Genomic DNA, 23209 nt, shown 5'->3' with positions numbered 1-23209 from the left:
ACTCTGTGTTATTCTATATACTACATAGGAATAACATGAGCTGATATGACCGGATCTGCACAAAAACAAAACCAATATGGGGCTGAGGGAAAAGCCTTCTCCCAGAAAAAACCACCACCTATTCCTTTGACCTCTGCTTTCACCATGCTCCTCTGGTTTCACCTTTATAAAACCTTAGTTTCATGAACTCCAGAAATGTAATAGGAATTTATGAGAAAATGTGTTTATGTATGTGTAGGTCAGATATTAATAACCTAGAAAGAATTGGCAAAACATTTCTTCACCCTATATATATATATATATATATATGCACGTTTATATATATATATGCCTTATACATATATATTCAATGTAATATCTATACACATATATATGAGCCACATATATGTTCATATATGGCATAGAAATATTTTTTGTGTATATATGTTTATACACATATGCCTTATACATATATGTATAATACATACATATATATATGTATAAGGCATATATATATTCAGTGTAATATCTATACATATATTAGCAATATATATGTTCATATATATGGCATGGAAGTGTTTTGTGCGTGTATATATGTTTATACATATATATGTATTCAGTGTAATATCTATACACATATATTAGCCATATATATGTTCATATATAGGGCATATAAATGTTTTTTGTGTATATATGTTTATGCCTTATATGTATAAACATATATATGCCTAACATATGTATGTTCATATATATATTCATATACATATGGAAAATAAATGTTTCATACAAAGAAATGTTTACACATATATATATTTATGCATCTATATATTCATACATTTAGACAAGATATTTTAAAGAAACATTGAATTATTTTCCAAATATATTGAAAGAAAATATTCCAAATATCTGTGAAAGAAAAGGTCCTAGTTAAACTTCCCAGAGATGGCTAGAACATGGTGACTGACAGTAAATATGATCATATCATTTTACAGCTGCTAAGTCAGATGGGCAGGGTCTGTAGCTATTCATGCTGCTACTAAATTTAAAGTTGCAGAAGTCATACGCTCTCTTGAAAATCTCCCTGTATTAATAAGGTTCCACTGTATTCTGCATTTTGCAACAAGACCACGTGCTCTAAATCCTCCTCTCATTCTATAAAAAAGTCCCACACACAGTACAAAGAAGCACGCATAGCTAACAGCAATGCCTAACTCATAATACTACACACCCTGGTTTCTGCAGGAAAACACTGAGAGAGGAACGGTTAGGTACTGGCCCCAATATGTCATCAATGAGGAAACAGGGGAACAGGTTCAGCAGGACCACTGATTTCCTCCGGTGAAATGGTGCACCCTGAGACCAGAACTAGAAGTCAGGTCTTCTGACACACAGCTGGTGCTTTTACCCCTTGGCACACATTGTGACCATTCCACATATTTTAGAGCATCTTTAGACTGAAATTAGTGGAAGTCTGTTGAAGAGATAAGTGGAGCTGCTCTCTCCTGACCACAGCCTGGCAGGATTCAGTGCTGGAGCAGACCAGTGAGGTTAGGATGACATCACACTATGAGCTGGGCAAGGACAGCACCATACTTACCTATAAAACCCAGTGGCAGACAAGCTCACGGTGTCCATGTAGGCAGCTGTGACCTGAGGAGAGGAGATGGCCATCAGGCAGGGGAAGTGAGGTTTTCAGGAACCCTGACCTGCCACTAAGCTTTCAGGAGCTCACCTCCTCTGTAAGCCAATCAACTCATTTTACTAGTGACTTCCATTTCCATACCTTATCTCACATTCTCACTGGCACCACCTGCACCAGGTCCTCACTCTCTGAAGCCTGGAACACTGTAGTCACCTCTTAACTGGTCTTCCTCCCTCGAGTTGTCTCCCCAGCCCAGCCAGAGTGGCCATCTTAACATACCACATTGTGCATGTCACTACCCTACTCTAGAGCTTTCCATGGCTCCCTATTGCCTATAGAGCAAATGCCTGATGTTAAGGACCACAGTCTCTCTGGCATTTTGTAGCACACCATGGCCACCCCAGCCACACTCAAGAGCTAAATCTCTCTCAATTCTTCCATCTCCCATACCTCTGCACCTTTATTTATGTGGTTCCTCTTCTATATATGTGCAAATCCTTTTCTTCCCTCAACAACTACTCAAACTTGCCCTCCAGTCTCCCCCCTTGGTGAACTCTCCCTAACTGGCCGTTATAAAAGCAACATGCTATAGTGCTCATGTGGTACTTCACATGTTCACCTTGTGCTTTTACATATGCTTTCCTGTTGATCAAACTATCCTCCACCCTATCCCTTTGACTGTATAACGTGTTTTTTGGTATCCCCAAACACTAGCACAGACTCAGATTTAAGTTGTGCTTGATATAATTTGTGTCCTCATCATTAGCAGCCACCAAACGATTTACTATGTCACACACGCTATTTAGCACTTTGCATACATTATCTTACTTATATTCACAACCCTAGAAAACCTATACTATTATTAGCCTAATTTTACAGATGAGAAAACTAAGGCTTAGAGAGAAAGACTTGGGCCTAAAACCTGCACTAGTCATTTAACATAATGTGTGTGTGCATGTGTGTGTTTGCATGCATGCTTGTGTGCGTTTGTGTGTGTGTGTGTGTGCGCGCATGTGTATGTATGTGTTGGTGACTGTGGCTCATTTATTGGGGTTATCTGTTTACAAGGCACACTGGTCTACACGGCTGGTGGCTGAAGACAAAGCTCAGATCCACAGGTCAGATGATAGAACATTGTTGTCCGGACTGTTGTTAAAAACATTTAAACTGCCTGATAAATCCATGCTAAAACCCAACTGCCAAAATCAAGCTACATTCATGTGCTATTGGTGCATGTGGTATGGAGAGGTCATAGAAGGCATAGTAAGATGAGTGGGTCTGAGAAAAATGGCATGTTTTCTTTAAATCTACTGAGGAAGATTTGTACTGAGCTGGTTTATGTGCAGTCACATTTGATGTGTTACTCTTCTACCCAGTTCTACCACTCCAATACTGGGGAAGGATGCAGAGCTGCTATTGATATTTCTGCCTACTGGAGGAGCCACAGCCTCCCGCCTATGAGAGACTCCCTTGCAGCTTCCCTCTGAGATGTCCGACATTCAGGCCACTGCTCTAGAAGTCAGAGATTTGGGCTCATTCTTATTATAAGTGCTTGTTCTGTCATTCCCCAAATCACAGGAATGATAGAAGTCCTTGGGTGATGTTTTCTCCCCACGCTGTCACAGAGGGAATTTCAGTAGACTCAGACTCAAGAGATGGAGATTTGAGGAAAACCAGGCTCATTTGGGACAAGCAGGGTGTGGGAGCAGACCCGCTGAGTCAAGACAATCTGATGAGGCATGTTCAGCAGGTACCCATCCTCTCAGGCTCAGGCAAAGAAAACCCTGATTCCCACAAGGCTGTCAAGATCCTGGATCAAAAACTTCCCTCAAATGACCTCCCTCAATGATGAAAGCTATAGAGAAAGGGACCCAGCCAGGATGAGCATTTATTCGTCCTGTAAAATCACACAAACCACCTCAACTTCCCTCTGCTGTTCTGACTAGAATATTGTCTCCTATCACTTGTTCGGGTTCGGAACGGAGGCCCTGCTGTCAATTTCCCTCTCCTTTGCAAAAGTGACTTGGATCAGTTCAGACTTACCCAGTCTTCCCAGGAGCCACTGGGATTCTTCTTCTTGTAGGGTTCCAGCCTTTTCAAGATGGTCTGACAAGCCGCCTAAAGTAAACACCCCCACACCCCAGACACATCACTCCTCTGCATTCTGTAGCCCAGACAAAACCTGAGGGCCCCAGCAAGGCTACCTCCAAGCAATGCTGTGCCCAGGATGCCACTCAAACAGCCTGGCCACCCACTCCAGAATGATCGAGGCCCAGGGTAGAATCCACAGGACCTGGCCAATAGGGCCACCACTAGTCCCTGCTTGGAGAGCGCTTCCTGACTCAATTCTTAGGCTGACAGAGGGTGAAATGTTTGAGGGATCCCCAGAGAGGTGTCTTCTTCCCTCAAACTCCTTGTTTGATTCTATCCCCCATACGGCAGAGGAGCAAGTATGTCCAACCTGACTCTATAATCAAATTTCAGCTTCAGCCCATTGTCCTACTGCTAGCTCCAGCACCAGGCAGTATTTCCAGAAGCCTCTGCTTTCTCTCGGTATCCTCACCTCCCCATCCTACACTCATCCTTCCCAGCTTTGAGGGCAGTGATTATGATTCTTGGACCTCTCTTTTAGCTTGAGGTTTGGAGAAACAGCATCCTCCTGGATAAGGGAGCCAGGGGCCTGGCCAGAGCCAAAGAGCCTGCAAGGAACCCTTCTAGCTCCCACCCAGGGAGACTCTCCAGGCCCACAGCTCTGGGCTGGCCCTCTGCTCTGCGGGATCCCACGGGCTCCTTACGTAGACGGCCTGTCCATTGAGGTCAGCGCTGACAGAGGCAGCCGTGGGAGAGGTGTTGGGCACAGTGTTAGTGCTTGTCTCGCTGATGTAAATCTTAGAGGTGGGGATTTTCAGAGCTCTGCTGGCCACCTGCGAAAAGAGAAGACATTGCTCTTTAGGGAAGGGGTTATCATGGGACTTGGCTGCCTTCTCCCCAAGACAGGATTCACATCCACTGTTACAGGCACGAAAACAATTTTGTAAGCTCTAATCTCATTGCCTGGGATGTCCTTACATCTGGCTGAACTTGAAGGAGCACTTGATGGAGTTTGGTTGGATAAAAAATTCATAAACTGACAAACAGTGCCTTTTTACACTAACACTCACTTTTCGCAAGATCCAATCTGGCCAGTCTCCATGCGCCAGGCAGATGTGCTGACTCTAATCCAGCTCATTGTCCTCACTCCACTCCGAGGAGTCTTGGAATCTGGGAAACTCGCGACCTTTACACACAGAGCATGCCCACCTCACACACTGAGAATGTTGGTAATAGCAATGTTCTCAGAGGTCACCTGGCCAACTCCTTTGCACAGATGAGGAAACTGAGTTCAAGTGGGGGAAAAGACTTGCCTGAGGCTACATGGACATAAGCGACTGGGCCAGGGCCAGACCCTGGGCCTGCTTCTGCTCTGGTAGGTCCCACTGCTCAATTTCTTATACCACTTCCCCTAGCAACAGACACCACGCTGCCAGAGAGGGCTGCTCACCTGGACCATTTTGGTATGAAGGCCTTGGCCCATCTCAGTCCCACCATGGGTCAGCAGCACAGAGCCATCTGTATACACATGAAGCAGGGCTCCTGCCTAGGGAAAGAGAAGGATGCCAGACACAAAACTCAGTAAATTCCAACTCAGTAAGGTTTGGGACCAAAGGTGTGGAGCCCAGGAACAAGAAAACCAGCAGCATTTTGGATGTAAATCTCAGATAAAAATTATGGCAGTATGAATCTCATGATTTAGTTATATAGCTCTTCAGTAGTTTGTAGAAGGTTCATATATTTCTCTCTGTTTCTCTTGTTCTCAAAGGGAAATAGGTCAAATATCTGTCCTCACTCTGTAAGTGAAGAAACAGAACAAGAAAAATAGAGTAGCTCTCTCCAGTGTGATAGTAAGGAAAGGGAAGAACTAGAGGTTGATCCCAGATCTCTGAGTCTCACTGCCCATGACCTACTGGACAAATAGGACTGTGCAAGTTCAACTTTCATTTAAACAGCAAAGAGTTCCTCCAGTAAGCCCTGTTACCAGTGAAATTGAAATTTCCCTTGCAATACTGTAAACAAGGGGGAAATGAGGTCCCAGTCCAGCGGAGATGGACACAATTCTATAAAGCAATTACCTGATTCAGAAAAGGAAGTGTGAAGCTTATTCCAAACTTGGTGGGAATTATGCATAATCCTCTCTTTTTCCAACAATTCTCCCTAGAGAAAAAGGAACAGTCTTATAGAACCTTCTCTACCATATTGAGGTCATGAACATCTTTGGATGTTCAAATCAAAACAGGACATCCTTGGGGTTGCCCATATAGTCCTGTAATAATGGAACTATGCCCCAATAATGTAGACAAAGATGAGAACAGTCAGCTGGTGCACAGCCCACACCAAGGGGTCTTGTCAACACTCTTCTTCCCTGAGTGCAACTCGTACTGGGTCAGAGTGCCCTGGTAGTCTTGGGCTGTCATCATCTCCAGGAGGCACTGTGCCTCACTGACAATAATAAAGGCTTCTCTGTGCTTTATATTTAATTATCTGAGTAACTATGTGAGGAAGACAGAGCCAGCCCAATTATGCCCACTTTTCAGATGATGAAACTGAGGCCCAGGGAGATGGAGTGACTCTCAGATTCATATTTATAGATCAGTGTCAGAAGCAGGTGCATAACTGTGATGTCTCAGTCCTGGGCCAGTGTTCTTTATAGTGTGGTGTGCCCAGAAGGTTTACAAATGCATAAAGATGAACCACAACTGACAGGCTATGACACTGATTGCAGGCTGTGAGCCCACCTGCCCCTGGCTGAAGATCATTATCAGATCTTGAAGAGATGGCTGTAAATGAGTTGGCAAACTCAGCAGTCTCATAAGTTATCCATTGAATTATTAGCTTCCTATTTTGGGGTGAGCAGAAAGGCTGTAGGATATGAAACCCAGAAGAGTAACTGGACCTCTACTCCTAGTGCTTACTTGTTGAACTTGTCAACCTCACTCTTCCGAGCATGATACTGAGAGCTTGCTAGGCATTCTTCCCAGCATCTGGGCAAGGTGAAACCCTCAAGCTTCTGGTTGAAGTGTGTCAGGTCCCCTTCTTTGTACAGGTTTTTCCTCCGCACCTTCCCAAGGAGAGAGACACAAAGCCCTTGTTGGTGGCAAGAGACTGTGGGGGCAGGGCACAACCTAAAGTTAAGCTTCCAACCCCCTCAGCAGCCCCTGCCTGTCATCTGCCCCCATGGGAGATGCCCAAGATACAAAGCCGCTCTCCCCCGAAGTAGTCTAAACCACTCTGACTTGTGCTATCAAATTCTCAGCTTACCTCCTCTGCAGGCATCCCACAGGTCACTGCGACTTCACTCATCCAGCACTCAGCAATGAGCATCCCTTGGGGCCCCCCAAAGCCCCGGAAGGCCGTGTTGGAGGGAAGGTTGGTTTTGCACAGCCGCCCAGTGCCCCGGATGTTGGGGATTTTATAGCAGTTGTCCATGTGGAATAGAGCTCGTTCCATAATCTGAAGCAGAGGAAACAAAAATGGGAGAGAACGGTGTACTGAGTTCATTGGTTCTTCAAAGTAGAAACTTTGAGGGCCATATCCATTGCCGGCCTTTCCCCTCCACACCCAAGTTATTTCTCCCCCAGGATATTGCAGCAGCATCTTTTTTTTTTTTTTTTTTTTTTTTTGAGATGGAGTCTCGCTCTGTCGCCAGGCTGGAGTGCAGTGGTGCAATCTTGGCTCACTGCAAGCTCCTACTCCCTGGTTCAAGCTATTCTCCTGCCTCAGCCTCCTGAATAGCTGGGATTACAGGCACGCACCACCATGCCCAGCTAATTTCTGTATTTTTAGTAGAGATGGGGTTTCACCATGTTGGCCAGGAAGGTCTCGATTTCCTGACCTCGTGATCTGCCAGCCTTGGCCTCCCAAAGTGCTGGGATTACAGGCATGAGCCCAGCCTGCAGCAGCATCTTTACTGCACCTTACCCACCTACTAATCTCCTCATTCAGCTCCTCTGTGGAGAAGCCCTTTCCAGAGCCTCTAGTTGGAACTAATCACTGCCTCTTTTTGAAAACAGTTAACTTTTAAAAATTCATTGGAAATTAGTTAATGAAAACTATGAAACAACCATGAAAGTTGTACTGCAAATAGTTTGAAGTGTCCCATACTTCTATAAGTCATGGTATGAAAAACAGTAACCTCTTCCACTTTCCTTCCTTCTAGTCTCCAGAAGCAATTACTTACAATTCTCATAGCTCATCATTTATCAGCTATTTAGATAAACTTATACATCTCTAGATAATGTGGCTACATTGCTATGTCTTGACTTTTTCAGTTTTAGACTTCTAGGTTGTCTTTCTTTTATGGAAAAGGAGAATTTAGTTTTGGCTTAGCCCCCTCCCTCCAGCACTCACCCCTACCAGCTTCCTATTTCACAGTATAGTTGTATTTTGATCAGATCAATAGTCAATTTAATATTATAACTCTGTAAACATTACTTACAGCTGAACCATGTAGTTACATTACAATTTCTTCTCTCTTGATAATATTTTTTTCACCCTGGAGTTAATAACTGTCTTTATTTTTTCATCTGCTTCATTTTGTATATACTTATTACTAAGCCAACTTATAGTTTTCCCCAATTCTAAAAATCTGCTCCTAATATATTTTCTTTTTTCCCTCCTGAGCCCTGCTTCCAACATGTTCAAGCACATCAGATTTTCTATCCTAGAGCCATCTGGCCTATCCAATTTAAATTGGCTGCCCACTAGGTCTACTACTCAGCTGTTACCTTAGGATTTAAATCTTAAATCCCCCAGTGGGATCCAAAGGGGTAAAGGGATTCATCCCAGGGGTTCCCTTCACCTCTCTCCATATTGAATCTCCTTTTCCTAGATTCCATGCCTTTCCCTTTTTAAATTTTACTCCCTCATTTTGTTGGAGTACATCCTTTAATATCTTCATAAGAAAGGGTACACAAAGAGGAACATCTTTGACACCTTTCATGTCTGAAATGTCTTTATTCTACTTTCATCTTTAATTAATGATTTAGCTGTATATAGAATCCTAATTTGGAAGTAGGCTTTCCAGTTTTTCTCAGCAATGTGAAGGCATTTTACTAGTACATTCTAGCTTCCTGCTATTGAGAAGTCTAATCAATGCCTTTCTAATTCCTGGAGAGTTCTGTTTTTTCTTCCTGAAAATTGTGAAATCTTCTCTTTGTCCTCGGGTTTCTAAATTTCATAATGTTATAACTTGGCATAGGTCTATTTTCTTTCATTGTGCTGGTTATCGTATGGGCTGTTTTAATCCCAAAGTGTATGCCCATCAGTTTTGAAAAATTTTTTGAATTATTGATAGCTTCCCCCTCTCTGTTTTTTCCATTCTTTCTTTCTGAAATGTCTATGATTTGGACCTCTTGAACTGATCCTCACTTTTTTTTGTATTTTCTCTCTTTTTTTCACATTGTTTTCCATTTTTGGGAGATTTGTCAAGTTTCTTTCAACCCCTCTGCTTTCATAGTGTCAAGTCATGAGAGCTCATTTTTATTCTTTGACTGCTCCATTTTAGTAACATTCTGTTCCTTCTTTAAGTTGTAATATCTCATCTCTCTGGAAAGATCAATGGCAGCTTTCTTTTTTGTTGTTTGTTTTATTTTGGTTTTAGTTTATTTCTGCATGTGTACTCTCTCTCTCCCACAAGTTGCTTTATGTGTCTTTGATAATTTCAGTCTTACTCATCCTAGATGATTTCTCTATGTTTCAATTCATTCTACTTTTGCTTTCCCTAGTACTTTATCAACTTGTATTTCTGTTTCTTTTATCATCTACTTCCCCTGCCATATTGTGAATTTCTTGAGGGCAGAAACAATGTCATAGCCTTCTTTATGTAGCCACCCTAGGCACTTAATAAATATTTGCTGGATTGAATCGAAAATCTTGTAAGATGTCTAGGGAAAAAGACTGTATGTTTTTCAACGCGATTTTTTCCCATACCAAAAAGCATGTCTTATACGTGAAGAGAACACGTAATAAGAATACTTCTTTTTTTGAACAATTTTAACCCTAGATCTGAAGTGTGAAGTTTCCTAACTGAGCCAATTAGGCAGCCCCTAGCAGAGAGGAGTGGGATCCAAAGGGGTAAAGGGGAACGTCGGCTTTTCCTGAAAACTTTAACTTTTTTTTTTAAGAGATGGGCTTTTGCCATGTTGGCCAGGCTGGTCTTGAACTCCTGACTTCAAGTGATCTGTCTATCTCGGCCTCCCAAAGTACTGGGATTATAGACATGAGCCACCGCACCCAGCCACCTCTTTTTTTTTTTTTAAACAAGAATCTATACATATGTAACTACTATGGTTACAAAATTAGGATTTAAAAAACTGTAAAAAGTGGTACCACCAAAATAAATTTGCTAATTCTCACAATTGCATTTATTTCATCCAAGCCCTCTAGTTGTTTTTCCAAACAACTCAATATTCCAAGTTCATCTGCCAAAGCTGTGACCACAATAATGAGGAGTGCATAGCTCCCACTTCTGATCTTACCCTGGTCATTTATAATGTGACTGGAGGAGCATCAACTGAGACTAAACATAAAAGCACACGATAATTACTGATGCATTACTCAGGATTCTATCTTGTGAGAAACTCAACATTGATGTATAATATGGAGACTTTCACTTCCATACTTCCATTAAGTACCACTAAAAACTCTGGAATTCTATACATTTATTTAAAATCAACCACAACAACAGTGTAAGAATATTCCAAAAAGTGAAGGAAAAAAAGGCAGTCCCAGTAGGGACTTTGCAACCCAAGGAATGACATGATGGTGAGTTCCAGGGGTTTCCTTTTTTCCTCATCTATATATTCCCAGCCTTGGGGCAGGAGCTGGCAATCCAGAAATGCCAATGATGACAGAGACCAAAAAGCTCACTCTCTATTCCAAATCCTTTTATCTCTAGCCAAAAGACCAGGAAAAGGGTAGTCTAGCGAAACTAAACACTTTTAGACAATAAGTACCCCAGCCAAACATCACAGAAAAAAAAAATGTAGTCTCATTCCTACTCACACCTGCAAAATCTCAGTAGGAGCCTAGACTTTCACATTCACGAGGCTGTTATGAGATACCCCAACATTCCTGCTGGGATGGTGCCAGAGGAGACCAAGCAGGGAGTCGAGACTCTCATTGCTCATGGCCAGTCATAAGGCTGTACCTACACCTTATGATGGAGTCATTGGCGAACACACTGACTTCCCCACCCATGTAACAAAGACACGCCACTCTTCCCTTCCTTTCTGGTGGTGTCAGAAAAAGTCTAGTGAAGAGTCAAGACTTTTAGCACAAGCCAGTGGTAAAGAGGCCACCCACACTATGATGTCCACGGACAACACGTGGAATGTAGATCTCCCACCTCTGCCCAGAAGTAAGAAGGAGTTGTTCCTACCCTGGGTATCAACAAAGGCCAAGTGGAAGATCAAGATTTCTACCTCCACCTAGCAGTGAAGAGGTGGCATCCACCACTGCTAGAGCAAGGTCAGAAAGAGCCAATTAAAATAGAAGGCTTAAATAAGATCCAAGCTCTCAGAACATCATCATCACCATCATCACCACTATCATCTGTACATTAATGACGGGTTTCTCCAAGTTTCAGTGAAAAATCACTTGTCATACCAAGTGATAGGAAGATCTCAAGCTTCCTGAATAATAAAAGATAACCAAGAGACGCCATCACTGAGGTGACAAAGATGTTAAAATCATCTGACTGTAGTTTTAATGCAGCCATGAAAAAAAAAGCCTCCAAGATCAATTGTGAACACACTTGACACAAATAAAAAGCTTCTGGAAATAAGCTTGGAAAATTACAAGGAAGGAAAAACACTATAAGCAAAATCATGGGTACAAGCCGTAAGCTTTTCTTCTCAGTTTTTAAAATTGTCCGATAGTTGAAACAAAAATTAAAACACTGTCTTGATCTGGTTCCAAATGAATGTAAAGAAAATATTTAAAATAAAAATAATATAAATGGGAAAGGGCAGAGTCATAAAGGGAGGTAAGTTTTCTATACTTCACCAAAACTAGTAAAATGAGAACTTCAGTAGGCTGTGATAAGTTATGTATATATAACATAATAACTTGAACAATGACTAAAAAAGCTATGTAAGAGATACTTTTAATCAAAATGGAATTCTAAAAGAAGTCCAAGTAACCCACCCACAGCAAGGCACACAAAAGAATACAGAGAAATGGTATTTCTAGTTCTAGATCCCTGAGGAATCGCCACACTGACTTCCACAATGGTTGAACTAGTTTACAGTCCCACCAACAGTGTAAAAGTGTTCCTATTTCTCCACATCCTCTCCAGCACCTGTTGTTTCCTGATTTTTTAATGATGGCCATTCTAACTGGTGTGAGATGGTATCTCACTGTGGTTTTGATTTGCATTTCTCTGATGGCCAGTGATGAGGAGCATCTCTTCATGTGTTTTTTGGCTGCATAAATGTCTTCTTTTGAGAAGTGTCTGTTCATGTCCTCTGCCCACTTTTTGATGGGGTTGTTTGTTTTTTTCTTGTAAATTTGTTTGAGTTCATTGTAGATTCTGGATATTAGCCCTTTGTCAGATGAGTAGGTTGCAAAAATTTTCTCCCATTGTGTAGTTAATGGGTGCAGGAAATCAACATGGCACATGGATACATATGTAACAAACCTGCACATTGTGCACATGTACCCTAAAACCCTAAAGTATAATAATAAAAAAAAAAGAATACAGAGAAATGAAAAGCTGATAGAACAAACAGAAAACAAAAAATAAAGTGGCAGACTTATGCCTCAACACATCAATAATTATATTACGTATAAATAGTATAAATACAGTTAATGACATCAGCAGAATGGATTTAAAAACATGACCCAATTACATACTATCTTCAAGAAAATCACTTCAAATATAACAATGTAGGCAAGTTGAAAGTAAAAGGATGGAAAACGATATACCATGCAAATATTAATCAAAAGAAAACAAGAGTGGCTTTATTAATATGAGATAAAGGAGACTTCAGAGCAAATACAATTACTAGAGACAGAGAGAAGGAGATTATATAATGATAAAAGTGTCAGTCCTCCCAAAAGACAGCAATACTAATTGTGTCTGCCCCAAATAACAGAGCTGAAAAAGATATGAAGTAAAGACTGGTAGAACTAAAAGGAGAAATAGAAAAATCCACAATTACAGTTGGAGATTTCAATGCTCCTCTCTCAAAATTGGTAGCAAAAAAATAGAAAATCAGGAAGGGTACAGAAGAACTCAACACCACCATCAGGATCTAGTGGATATTTATGGCACATTATACCTGTGGTAGGAAAAAGAAATGCCTCCCCAAAGATATATTCACTTTCTAATCATAGAACCTGTAAATACTACCTTATATGGCAAAATATGTAATAAAGTTAAGGATCTGGAGAGAAGTAGCTTATCCTGAACTATTGGAGTGGACCCTAAATGCAATCACATGTCTCTGTAAGAGAGGAGTATGTATAGGTAGACAAGAACAGACACACAGGAGAAGGTGATGGGAAGACAAAGACAGAGATTGGAGTGACGCAACCACAAGTCAAGGAGTGCCATCAGCCACCAGAAACTAGAAAAGGCCAGGAACGGATCCTTCCCTAGAGCTTCCAGAGGATGTGCGGTCCTGCCAACACCTTGATTTCAGACTTCTGGCCTCCAGAACTGTGAGAAAATAAATGTTTATTATTTTAAGCCACTCAATTTGTGGTGATTTGTTATAACGGCCACAGAAAACTAATACACGGCCCATCAACAGCAAAATACACTTTCTGTTTAGGTGCCTGTGGAACTTGTATCAAAACAGACCATGTCCTGGGCCATGATATGAACCTCAACATACTTCAAAGAATTGAAATCCTGTAGACTGTGTTCTTCAACTAAAATGGAATGAAACTAGAAATCAATAGAAGCCTCAGGATACAAAGATAACAGGAACATCTATAAACACTTGAAAACCAAACAGCATGCTTCTAAATAATTAGGGATCAAAGAGAAAGTGTCAGGGAAATAAACAAGCAGACCAAAAATACGAGAAAAAAATGAAATACAACATACCAAAACTTATGGGACCTGTCTAAAGTAGTGCTGAGGGGAAACTTTATAGCACTAAATTGAATACATTAAAAAAGAGGAAAACATTCTCAGATAGTTAATTTAAGCTTTCAACTCAAGAACCTAGAAAAAGAGAAGCAAAATAAATCCAAAGCAAACAGAGTGAAGGAAATAATAAGGGTAAGAGCAGAAATCAGTGAAACTGAAAACAAACACAATAGAGAAAATCAATGAAACAAAAACCTGGGTCTTTAAAAAGAGCAATAAAATTGACAAACCTCTGGCAAGACAGAAAAACAAAGTGAAGCCACAAATTACCCATATCAGGATTGAAACAGGGGCTATCACTACAGACCCTGAAGACATCAAAAGAGAAATAAGAACACATTATGAACGATTCTACACACATGAATTTTTAATAACTTAGACAAAATTAAATTGAATTCATGGAGATAAAGAGTAGAATGATGTTTACCAGAGGCTGGGGAGGGTAGGGGGCACAGGGGATAAAGTGGGGGTGGTTAATGCATATGAAAATATAGTTAGAATGAGTAATATCTAGTATACAGTAGCACAATATGGTGACTATAATATTTTAAAATATATAATAATTTATCATATATTTAAAAATAAACAAGAGTAGAATTGAAATGTTCCCTAACACAGAAAAATGATAAATTCTTGAGGTGATGGATACTTACATTACCCTGATTTGTTTTTCCTGATACACTGCATGCCTGTATCAAAACATCATATGTATCCTATAAATATATACAACTAGTATGTACCCATAATAATTAAAAACAAAACATTTTTAAATGAATGTCTGAAAATACAAAACTACCACTTCAGTATGAGATAGATAATTTGAATAGTCCTAGAACTATTAAGGAAATTTAATCAATAGTTTTTTTTTTTTTTGGTTTCTTTTTTTTTTTAGTATTATACTTTTAAGTTCTAGGACAGATCAATGAGACAGAAAGTTAACAGGGATATCCAGGAATTGAACTCAGCTCTGCACCAAGCTGACCTAATAGACATCTATAGAACTCTTCACCCCAAATCGACAGAATATACATTCTTCTCAGCACCACATCAGACTTATTCCAAAATTGACCACACAGTTGGAAGTAAAGCAATCCTCAGCAAATGTGAAAGAACAGAAATTATAACAAACTGTCTCTCAGACCACAGTGCAATTTAATCAATAGTTTTAAGGCTATCGGAAAAGAAGTCTCCAGGTCCAAACAATTTCACTGGAAAATTTTACCAAACATTTAAAGAAGAATTAACACCAATTCTACACAATCTCTTCTAGAATTAGAAGAGGAATTCTAACTCATTTTATGAAGCTAGTGTTATCCTGACACCAAACCCTGACGAAGATGGTATAATTTTAAAAGAAAAAACTACAAAGCAATATTTCTCATGAATATGGATCCAAAAATCCTTAACAAATTTTAGCAAATAAAATTTGGCAATATATTAATTATACCATGACCAAGCTAGATTTATTCCAAGGACAGTGGTTGGTTCAGTGTTTAAAAAAATCAATGAATACAATCCACGATATTAACAAGCTAAAGAAGAAAAAATCACATGATCATATCAGTCAATGCAGAAAAAGCATTTGACAAAATTCAACACCCATTCATTATAAAGATGCTCAGAAAACACTAATGGAAGAAAACTTCCTTAACCTGATCATGAGTATCTACAAAAAACAAACAAACAAACGAAACCCTACCAATAACATATTTAATGGTGAAAGACTGGATGCCTTCTCCTTAAGAATAAAAACAAGGGAAGGATATATGACCTATAGTTCTGCAAGGTCTGGCAAGCCATCACAGTGTGTAAAGAAAAGGAGATGAAAACATGCAGATTGGAAAGGAAGAAAAAACCATCCCTATTTGCAGATGATAATGATTGTCTGCAGAGAAAATCCCAAGGAATCTACAGAAGAAATCCTAGAACAAATAAATGAGTTCTGCAAGGTCACAGGATATAAGAAACACAAACAAATCACAATGAGCTATCACTTCACACCCACTAATTCTAGTGGGTAAAGACAGACAATACTAAGTGTTACTGAGGATGTGGAACCCCTAAGGATTGTTGATTGGAATATAAAATGGTGTAGTCACTCTGGAATATAATTTGATCATTTCTTTTTTTAAAAAAATCAATAGAAATTAGGTAGATCCATTTATTTTTTAAATACAGGAATAATTTTGGAAGGGCTATTTGACAAATTCAGCATTATCTGCCAACTCTATAGACATGTTTAACAAAACAGAACAAAAACCAAAAAAAAAAAAAACAAGTTATTTACTCTTGGCCCTTTTAGTACAGGCAAAGTGACCCATTGCATCACAAGTGCCAGTGATGCAGTAACAGATCCAAGGGCATAATATCAATGATGTTTTTTCCAACTGTGATTTAGTTGAAAAATAGCATAATACAAACATATATTTATGGCTATCAAGACCACCAGTGATCTGCAGAATACCTAGAGGCCTACATACTTAGAAGGCTGACACTAGTAAAGCAATATTAAAATCAGTGTTTTTTTTCTTAGATTAACAATGACAGAGTGAGATTTCTTTGATTCCAATTTTATAAGGTGTGGTGGGGAATTGAGAGGAGATATTGGGGAAGACTGGCAGTGTGCGCTGAGTTAGAGTTGGGAATGTGGCTCAAATTAATCAATACTCAGATTAGGATATTTTTTAGAAAATTTTAAATGTGTCCTAAATTGTGGCATATTGTAGAGGATATTAACGAACAATGATTCATTAGCCCTAAACACAATTTAATGAGTGCCATCAATGGGCTTAAAAAATAAGCAGGGATGGGGGATGGTGAGGCAAAATGAGGTGAAAGATAAAATGGTAAGTGGAAAATATGCTTGAGCGTTGGAGAATGTGAAAAGGCCACCAGAGAAACTCCTTTAGTTATCACTCAGATGTGCTCTTCCCATTGGCTACCTGCTCCTGATCACCCAAACACCAATTTTAGAGCACAGGAGCAGTAACCCCCTTTAACTGCAATTTCACTTTCCGTAGTTTGTTAACGAAGGCAGCCTTGGTCCAAACATATTACATGGAAAATTCCAGAAATAAACAATTTATGTTTTAAATCACAAGTCAGCCGGGCACGGTGGCTCATGCCTATAATCCCAGCACTTTGGGAGGCTGAGGCGGGTGGATCACCCAAGGTCAGGAGTTCAAGACCAGTCTGGCCAACATGGTGAAACTCCGTCTCTACTAAAAATACAAAAATTAGCTGGGCATGGTGGGGCGGTGCACCTGTAATCCCAGCTACTTGCGAGGCTGAGGCTGGAGAATCGCTTGAACCCAGGAGGCAGAGGTTGCAGTGAGCCAAGATTGCACCACTGCACTCCAGCCTGGATGACAGAGCAAGACTCCATCTCAAAACAAAAAATAAATAAAATAAAATAAATCATAAGCTGTCCTGAGTGATGAAATCTGACGATCTCCTGCTCTGTCCTGCCCAGGATGTGAATCATCCCTTTGTCCTGCTTATCCACACTGTATACTACCTGCCCCTTAGCCGCTTAGTAACCGCCTTGGTTGTCAGATTGAAAAAACATAGTCTGTAAAGGGTTCAGTACTATTTGAGGTTTCAGGCATCCACTAGGGTTCTTGGAATGTATCTCCTGCAGATAAGGGGAGACGACTGTATAACAAGGGGTTCAGTACTATCTGAGGTTTCAGGCATCCACTGGGAGTCTTGGAATGTATCTCTTCCAGATAAGGGGAGACTACTGTATTACATTTCAGCTTCCATAAAACTTTACTAATTTGGGTTAAGAACACGAGCCTGATTTAGTAAAAAGAATCCATAAATATTCAGAGGTATAGTTTCGTTTCACCAAGTAAAAAAAGAGCAACTAATTCCAACAGTTGAAGTAGTAACAAGTAAAGGCTTCACCAGGCTTGCCTTGATGAAGAATTAAGACATATTTTTAGGTCAACAGCACAAAATTGTTGAATAACTTGTATGCTACAAACATGCTGCTTCCACTCATCAAAACAACCCAACAATCTTTACTATTCCAACTTGCTGAGAACCATGTCAGATGTTGCCTTCAAGAATGAAATGTTTCTCAAAACTGTTCTATCAAATGTAGTAGCTATTGGACATAAAACAGGTAATTTATTTCAGACTTCAGCCAGTTTTCATGAAGTATTTATCTCCAGCTTCAGTTTATTCCAACATTAATTTATGAAAGGACAGTTATCAAAATCAGCCATTTCTCAGACTGTAACTTTGAAATCATAAGAAATGGACAATTAAGCTCACTAGTCAAAATCTTGATTCAAGTGATGATCCAATAGCTTATAAATGTCTTCAATAAACTGAGCTTTGAGGCAGAACAAAAAACAGAAAAATCTAAAACCTCTCTATCCCAAGCACCAATAATGGAGGCTAAGCAATTATACCTACAAATCCTTAATGACAGGTCTCTCCTAATGAAAAATCCTGAGATTTAAGCACTGTGACTTACAGAAGGCAGGTTGGCTTAATGAGGAAATTCACTTTCAATAAAAAGACAATCAGCAATATTTTATTTTGGGCACTTAGCATTTCACAGATCCTCAATATGTTTTGAGGCAGGTCAAATATTAACAGTGTATTTTACAAACAAAACTCAAGCAGATGTTTTGTTACTTGTCCCAGACCGCAGAAGCAGTTCTATCATGGTCAGGAATAACACGGTCTCTCTGATCTTTCAGATTCATCTTTCACGTGTGAATTTAATGGTAATCACTTGCAAATATTCATGAAAAAAACAAAAGACTAGATATAGAAATTCTACTATGGGATATTTTAAACTTCTTAAATTTAACCTGTAATGAGCATATACTTGCTCTCATTACAAATATATATATATATAAAACTGATCTTTACAATTACAAATGAGCACAGGACTGACTATGTTGCTTTTTTGCCTTTTGGGGTGAGTAGAGCAGGAAGAAAATCAGCAAGCTTTCCTCTGAGCACTAGGCAGCCTTTAACTGAAGGTGCTATGTTCAAGGCACCATTGACTATGATTTGGGATCATAGGAGAGCAGGTATACTAGTTGAACCAGGATTCAGAAAAGATGTCTGGATCCAAAAAGGGGAGGCTCTCTGCGAGTCATGGATGAAGAGAAAAACAATAACATCTCAAGCTACTGATCCTGAGTATCATACTACGGCATTAAAACTACTTGTGAGAAGAGCTCCTGCAAGAGCAGTAAGCTTGTCCCAATAAAGTCTATTAAAGTTCTTACTAACTGGATAAGCCACAAGTAAAACTAAATTGGTATTTTATTAAAGTGACATCTATAGAAGCAAATATCTAAACATTTTTAATATGAGTAAGTTTTACCTGTCATGTAAATTCCTCTCATTGTCACAAGCCTAATTCAATTAGTTCGTCACAATTCCTAAAATAATTTACTAAAATTCAGCTCATCTTGACATAGGTTCTTGAGCCAGTATTCCAAACTATTTCATTATAAAGTTCCTTTTATTTAAACAATTGTAGAATATTAGTAATAATAAAGCCCACCTATCCCAGTGCCTGCCGGGCCGCCTCCACCCATGAAAATGCGATCATTTCTTAAAATATTAAGCTCACCACAGATTCAGCAATTCTATTCCTAGGAATCTACTCAAGAGAAATAAAAATACATGTCTACATAAGACTAGTATGAGAGTGTTCAAAGCAGTATTATGCATAAAAGCAAAAAACTGGAAACAACACAAATGTTCATCAAGTGATGAATGGGAAACAACATATGGTGTATCCCTATGATGGAATATTATTCATCAATAAACGGGAGTGATGTAGTGATACATGCTATAATATAGATGGGCCAGACGCGGTGGTTCACACCTGTAATCCCAGCACTTTGGGAGGCTGAGGAGGGCTGATCACTTGAAGTCAGGAGTTCGAGACCAGCCTGGTCAACATGGTGAAACCCTGTCTCTACTAAAAATACAAAAATTAGCCAGGCATAGGGGTGCATGCCTGTAATCCTAGCTACTTGAGAGGCTGAGGTAGGAGAATCGCTTGAACTTGGAGGCAGAGGTTGCAGTGAGCCAAGATCATGCCACTGCACTCCAGCCTGGGCCACAGAGCGAGACTCTGTCTCAAAAGAAAGAATAATAATAAAAACATAGATCAACCTACAAAACATTATTCTGAGAGAAAGACGCCAAACAGAAAAAACTACATAGTGTATGGTTCCATAAAATGACTTGACTACAAGACGGAAAGTAGATTAATGATGACCTGGGCCTATGGAATGATAATGGGAGTGACTACAAATGATGCAAGAGATCATTCTGGGGTGATGGGAGTTCAAACACTGGATTGTGACAGTGGTCTAACAACTCTTGAAATTTACTAACAACCATTAAATTATATACTTCAAATGGACTAACTTTATGGTATGTAAATTATACTTCAATGAAACCATTTTTTAAAAAGCAATTCGAATTATTTAAAATTAAAACATCACAGAAATGTGTAACAGAGAAAATGACAGTGTGTACCCCTCTCAATACCATTCCAATCATTGTTAATAATTTGGTCATCACTGCTAACAGTTTGGTATATGTTCCTTCAGACACTTTTCCATGCATGTTATATATAGTAATATATATTATTATTAGTTTATATGTTAGTGTGTGTGTATATATATATTACTATTCCATGCATATATACACACACACAATGCCACCACACTATACATAAAACATTGTAACTAACTTTGCTAGCTTGGCAAATTATCTTGAACAGGAAGAATGGGTTTTTAACCAGAGAAATAATATGATCATCATTGTGCTATAGAGATTAATCAAGGATGGGAAACCCGAAAGTGGGGACCCATTAGGAGACTACTGCAACAGTAGCAAGCAGGGACTGGGGAGGCCTGTGCCTGTGTGGGAACAGGCTGACCTTGAAGTCAGCTCTGGGTGCAGGGGCAGCTGCAGGTCCTACTCACACTCTGAGAGAGATCCTGGGTGTTCCCCACATTGCTGAAGTGATCCACCTCAAGAGCCACAACCGTCCCAGTCTTCATGAAGCCAACCTGATAAAAGGAGAAAGGAGAGTGATTTATCATAAGTCCCCTTTCCCCCACCTCTCTGTCTCTCTCTGATCCTCCCTCCTACTTATGCCACCTGGAGGAAATAAACAGAACACCACATCATCCCATGAAAAAAAGGTGACCTACAGAAGTCACCAGAAGGTAACAAGTGAAGAAGAGAGGAACTGACCTCTCCCCAGTGGCAAACACTTGGCTCCCCACCCCTGGAAGCCCTTGTCCCCACACCCCCTCTTCCTGCTACGGGCACCTGGCTTCTGGTCTAGGAGGGGAGTAAGGAGGTTGGAAAGAGAAGATTGGTCACGATAGGGCAGGGAGGGGAGCGCAGGGAAGAGAAACTAGGAAAGATACCAGACTGTCTCCTCACAGATTTTGGTCAGAAGACAAAAAAAGTTGCATTTCACAGGAGCACGCAAATCCTTGACCTTATGTACACTGTTAAAATACCCTTTACAGGCTGTTTTACACACACGGAAACTGGGACCCCAAAAGATCAAGGAACTCTCTTCAGGCCCACAAGAATTTGGGGCTAAGAGAAATACAATCCCTTGTTGGAAGTTAAATCATGAAACAAACTCAGAATAGGTCAAAGGCCATGTTCAAGGCCAATTCATGGAGAGAGGGCTCCCAGGTTTCTAGAGCCAGGCGGAGCCCCGTAAGGCTTTGCTGATGTGTACAGGGAAAGGGTGCATTGGTCATCCACAGAAACCCAGAAGAGGGCCTGTCCTAGAGAGAAGTGTGGACAGTGTCCAACCATGGTCTGGAAAAGCACATAGCCATCCTAACATCTTGGACCTGTCCAGGCCCCTGGGAAGTTGTATTTCTCATAGTAAATTACTAAGCTGTCATTCCAATTTTTACATTCAGGCCTGTGATCATGTTAATGTTGGGCTACCAAGCACGATGGGTTTACCCTGAGTCTGCTGGTGAATCATGTCTCTGAGCCTGACCCGACTCAGAACACAGCAAATCCACAGAAGTCACGAATGCCACCCCTGGGAGATGGGGTGCCAGCCTCCCTCAGCACTACCTTTCAGTGTTGCTGTTAGCCTATTTGAATTTCTCTTCTTGCTATATCTTATTTGAACTTCTACAGATAGGCAAAAAGTAAGAGTGCAGCTGAGGACGCCTGGACATTCGGTCCCAGGTTTCCTCAAAAAATGGCACATCCCACCCCAGCACAGCCCCAACATCTAGAACCTTGTATCTGGCCAGGAAGGGATGTCTGCCGCCAGTTATCAGCATGTCCTCATCACGGTCCAGCATGCAGCGCACAGGACGGCCGGTCCTGGGGGTTACCGACAGTGTTAGAAGCCTGTGAGCCTTCAACAGCAGCTCAGCCCTGCAAGTCTCAGAATAAAAACAGCTGGGAAGCCATCTTTTCCACCTGCATGCTGAGCAGACCTGTACGGGGCTGCTTTGCCATCTAGGCACTGTGCTAGCCAAGGTGGAGAATATAACGACGTGAGGTATATGCTTTCCTTCGGAGAGCTCACAGCCAGTAGGGGAGATCAGACGTGGATACCTGTTGTGCCAGACCACAATGGAACAGGTGATGTTACCCTCCCACTATGCCCAAGGGTTCTAAAAACAGAGGGCTGTGAGAATTCAAAGCAGGGGGAACCTAATTCCAACAGGGGCAAGTCCCAAAAACCTTCCTGGCAGAGGCAGCCTTATTCTTCTTCCCAGAGCCAGATGGGAGAAACAGGCTTTGGAACTCACTTATATGCAGCCAGGGCCACCGCTGTGGACACCACAGTGCTCCGGGTCTCCTTCCCTCCAAAGCCTCCTCCCATTCTCTTCACTCGAACCACAATCCGGTTTGCTGGAACCCCCAACATTTTTGCAACAAAGCTCTATGGGTGAAAGACAGAACATTCGCACTGAATGCATTACCAGAACTTATTTCAGGCCTGAGGCAGAGCCTGTCCAATATGCATGGACCTAATTACTGCTGTGAATTCTGAAATTCCTTGATTCAAAATCCCCATGCAGCCTTGTGGTTAGTGATGCTGGGGCCTGCCAGACTGAATTCAGGCATTGGCTTTTAACCAGAGGGCAAGCAGTTGGTCACAGAATACTTTTAGAAACTTATTCTGTCTGACCAGGTGACCAGCGACTGGTAGATCATGAGAGAAGGACCAGCTGCCAAAAACACTGGCAACCACTGTCACATTACAGGCAGTAGAGAAACAAAGAATATTTGAGCTGCTGTAGATAATTTAGTGGTCCCTGTGGCTATGACTTAATCCAACACCTTCATTTTACATATGAGGAAACTGAGGCAGGATATGACTTGACCGAGGCCATAGG

The 23209-nt window shown here is 40.6% G+C and overlaps 1 protein-coding gene across 1 annotated transcript in view; it reads right to left on the bottom strand.

Annotated features, from left to right (window-relative positions):
* XDH (xanthine dehydrogenase) overlaps positions 1-23209 on the bottom strand; it is a 79967-nt gene that overhangs the window by 7594 nt on the left and 49164 nt on the right. The window contains exons 22-31 of the mRNA XM_055252054.2: positions 22619-22752; positions 22097-22184; positions 20795-20881; positions 6977-7168; positions 6631-6776; positions 5791-5872; positions 5163-5258; positions 4417-4545; positions 3665-3739; positions 1577-1629 (exon numbers count right to left, since the gene is read on the bottom strand). Coding sequence (XP_055108029.2) covers positions 1577-1629; positions 3665-3739; positions 4417-4545; positions 5163-5258; positions 5791-5872; positions 6631-6776; positions 6977-7168; positions 20795-20881; positions 22097-22184; positions 22619-22752 — 1082 coding nt within the window. The remainder of the gene's footprint in view (positions 1-1576; positions 1630-3664; positions 3740-4416; positions 4546-5162; positions 5259-5790; positions 5873-6630; positions 6777-6976; positions 7169-20794; positions 20882-22096; positions 22185-22618; positions 22753-23209) is intronic.

This window comes from Symphalangus syndactylus, chromosome 18 (genome assembly GCF_028878055.3).
Source record: "Symphalangus syndactylus isolate Jambi chromosome 18, NHGRI_mSymSyn1-v2.1_pri, whole genome shotgun sequence".
In the NCBI taxonomy this organism is placed as follows: Eukaryota; Metazoa; Chordata; class Mammalia; order Primates; family Hylobatidae; genus Symphalangus; species Symphalangus syndactylus.
Note: the sequence above shows the minus strand (reverse complement) of the source record. Positions and strands in the feature narration are given on the sequence as shown.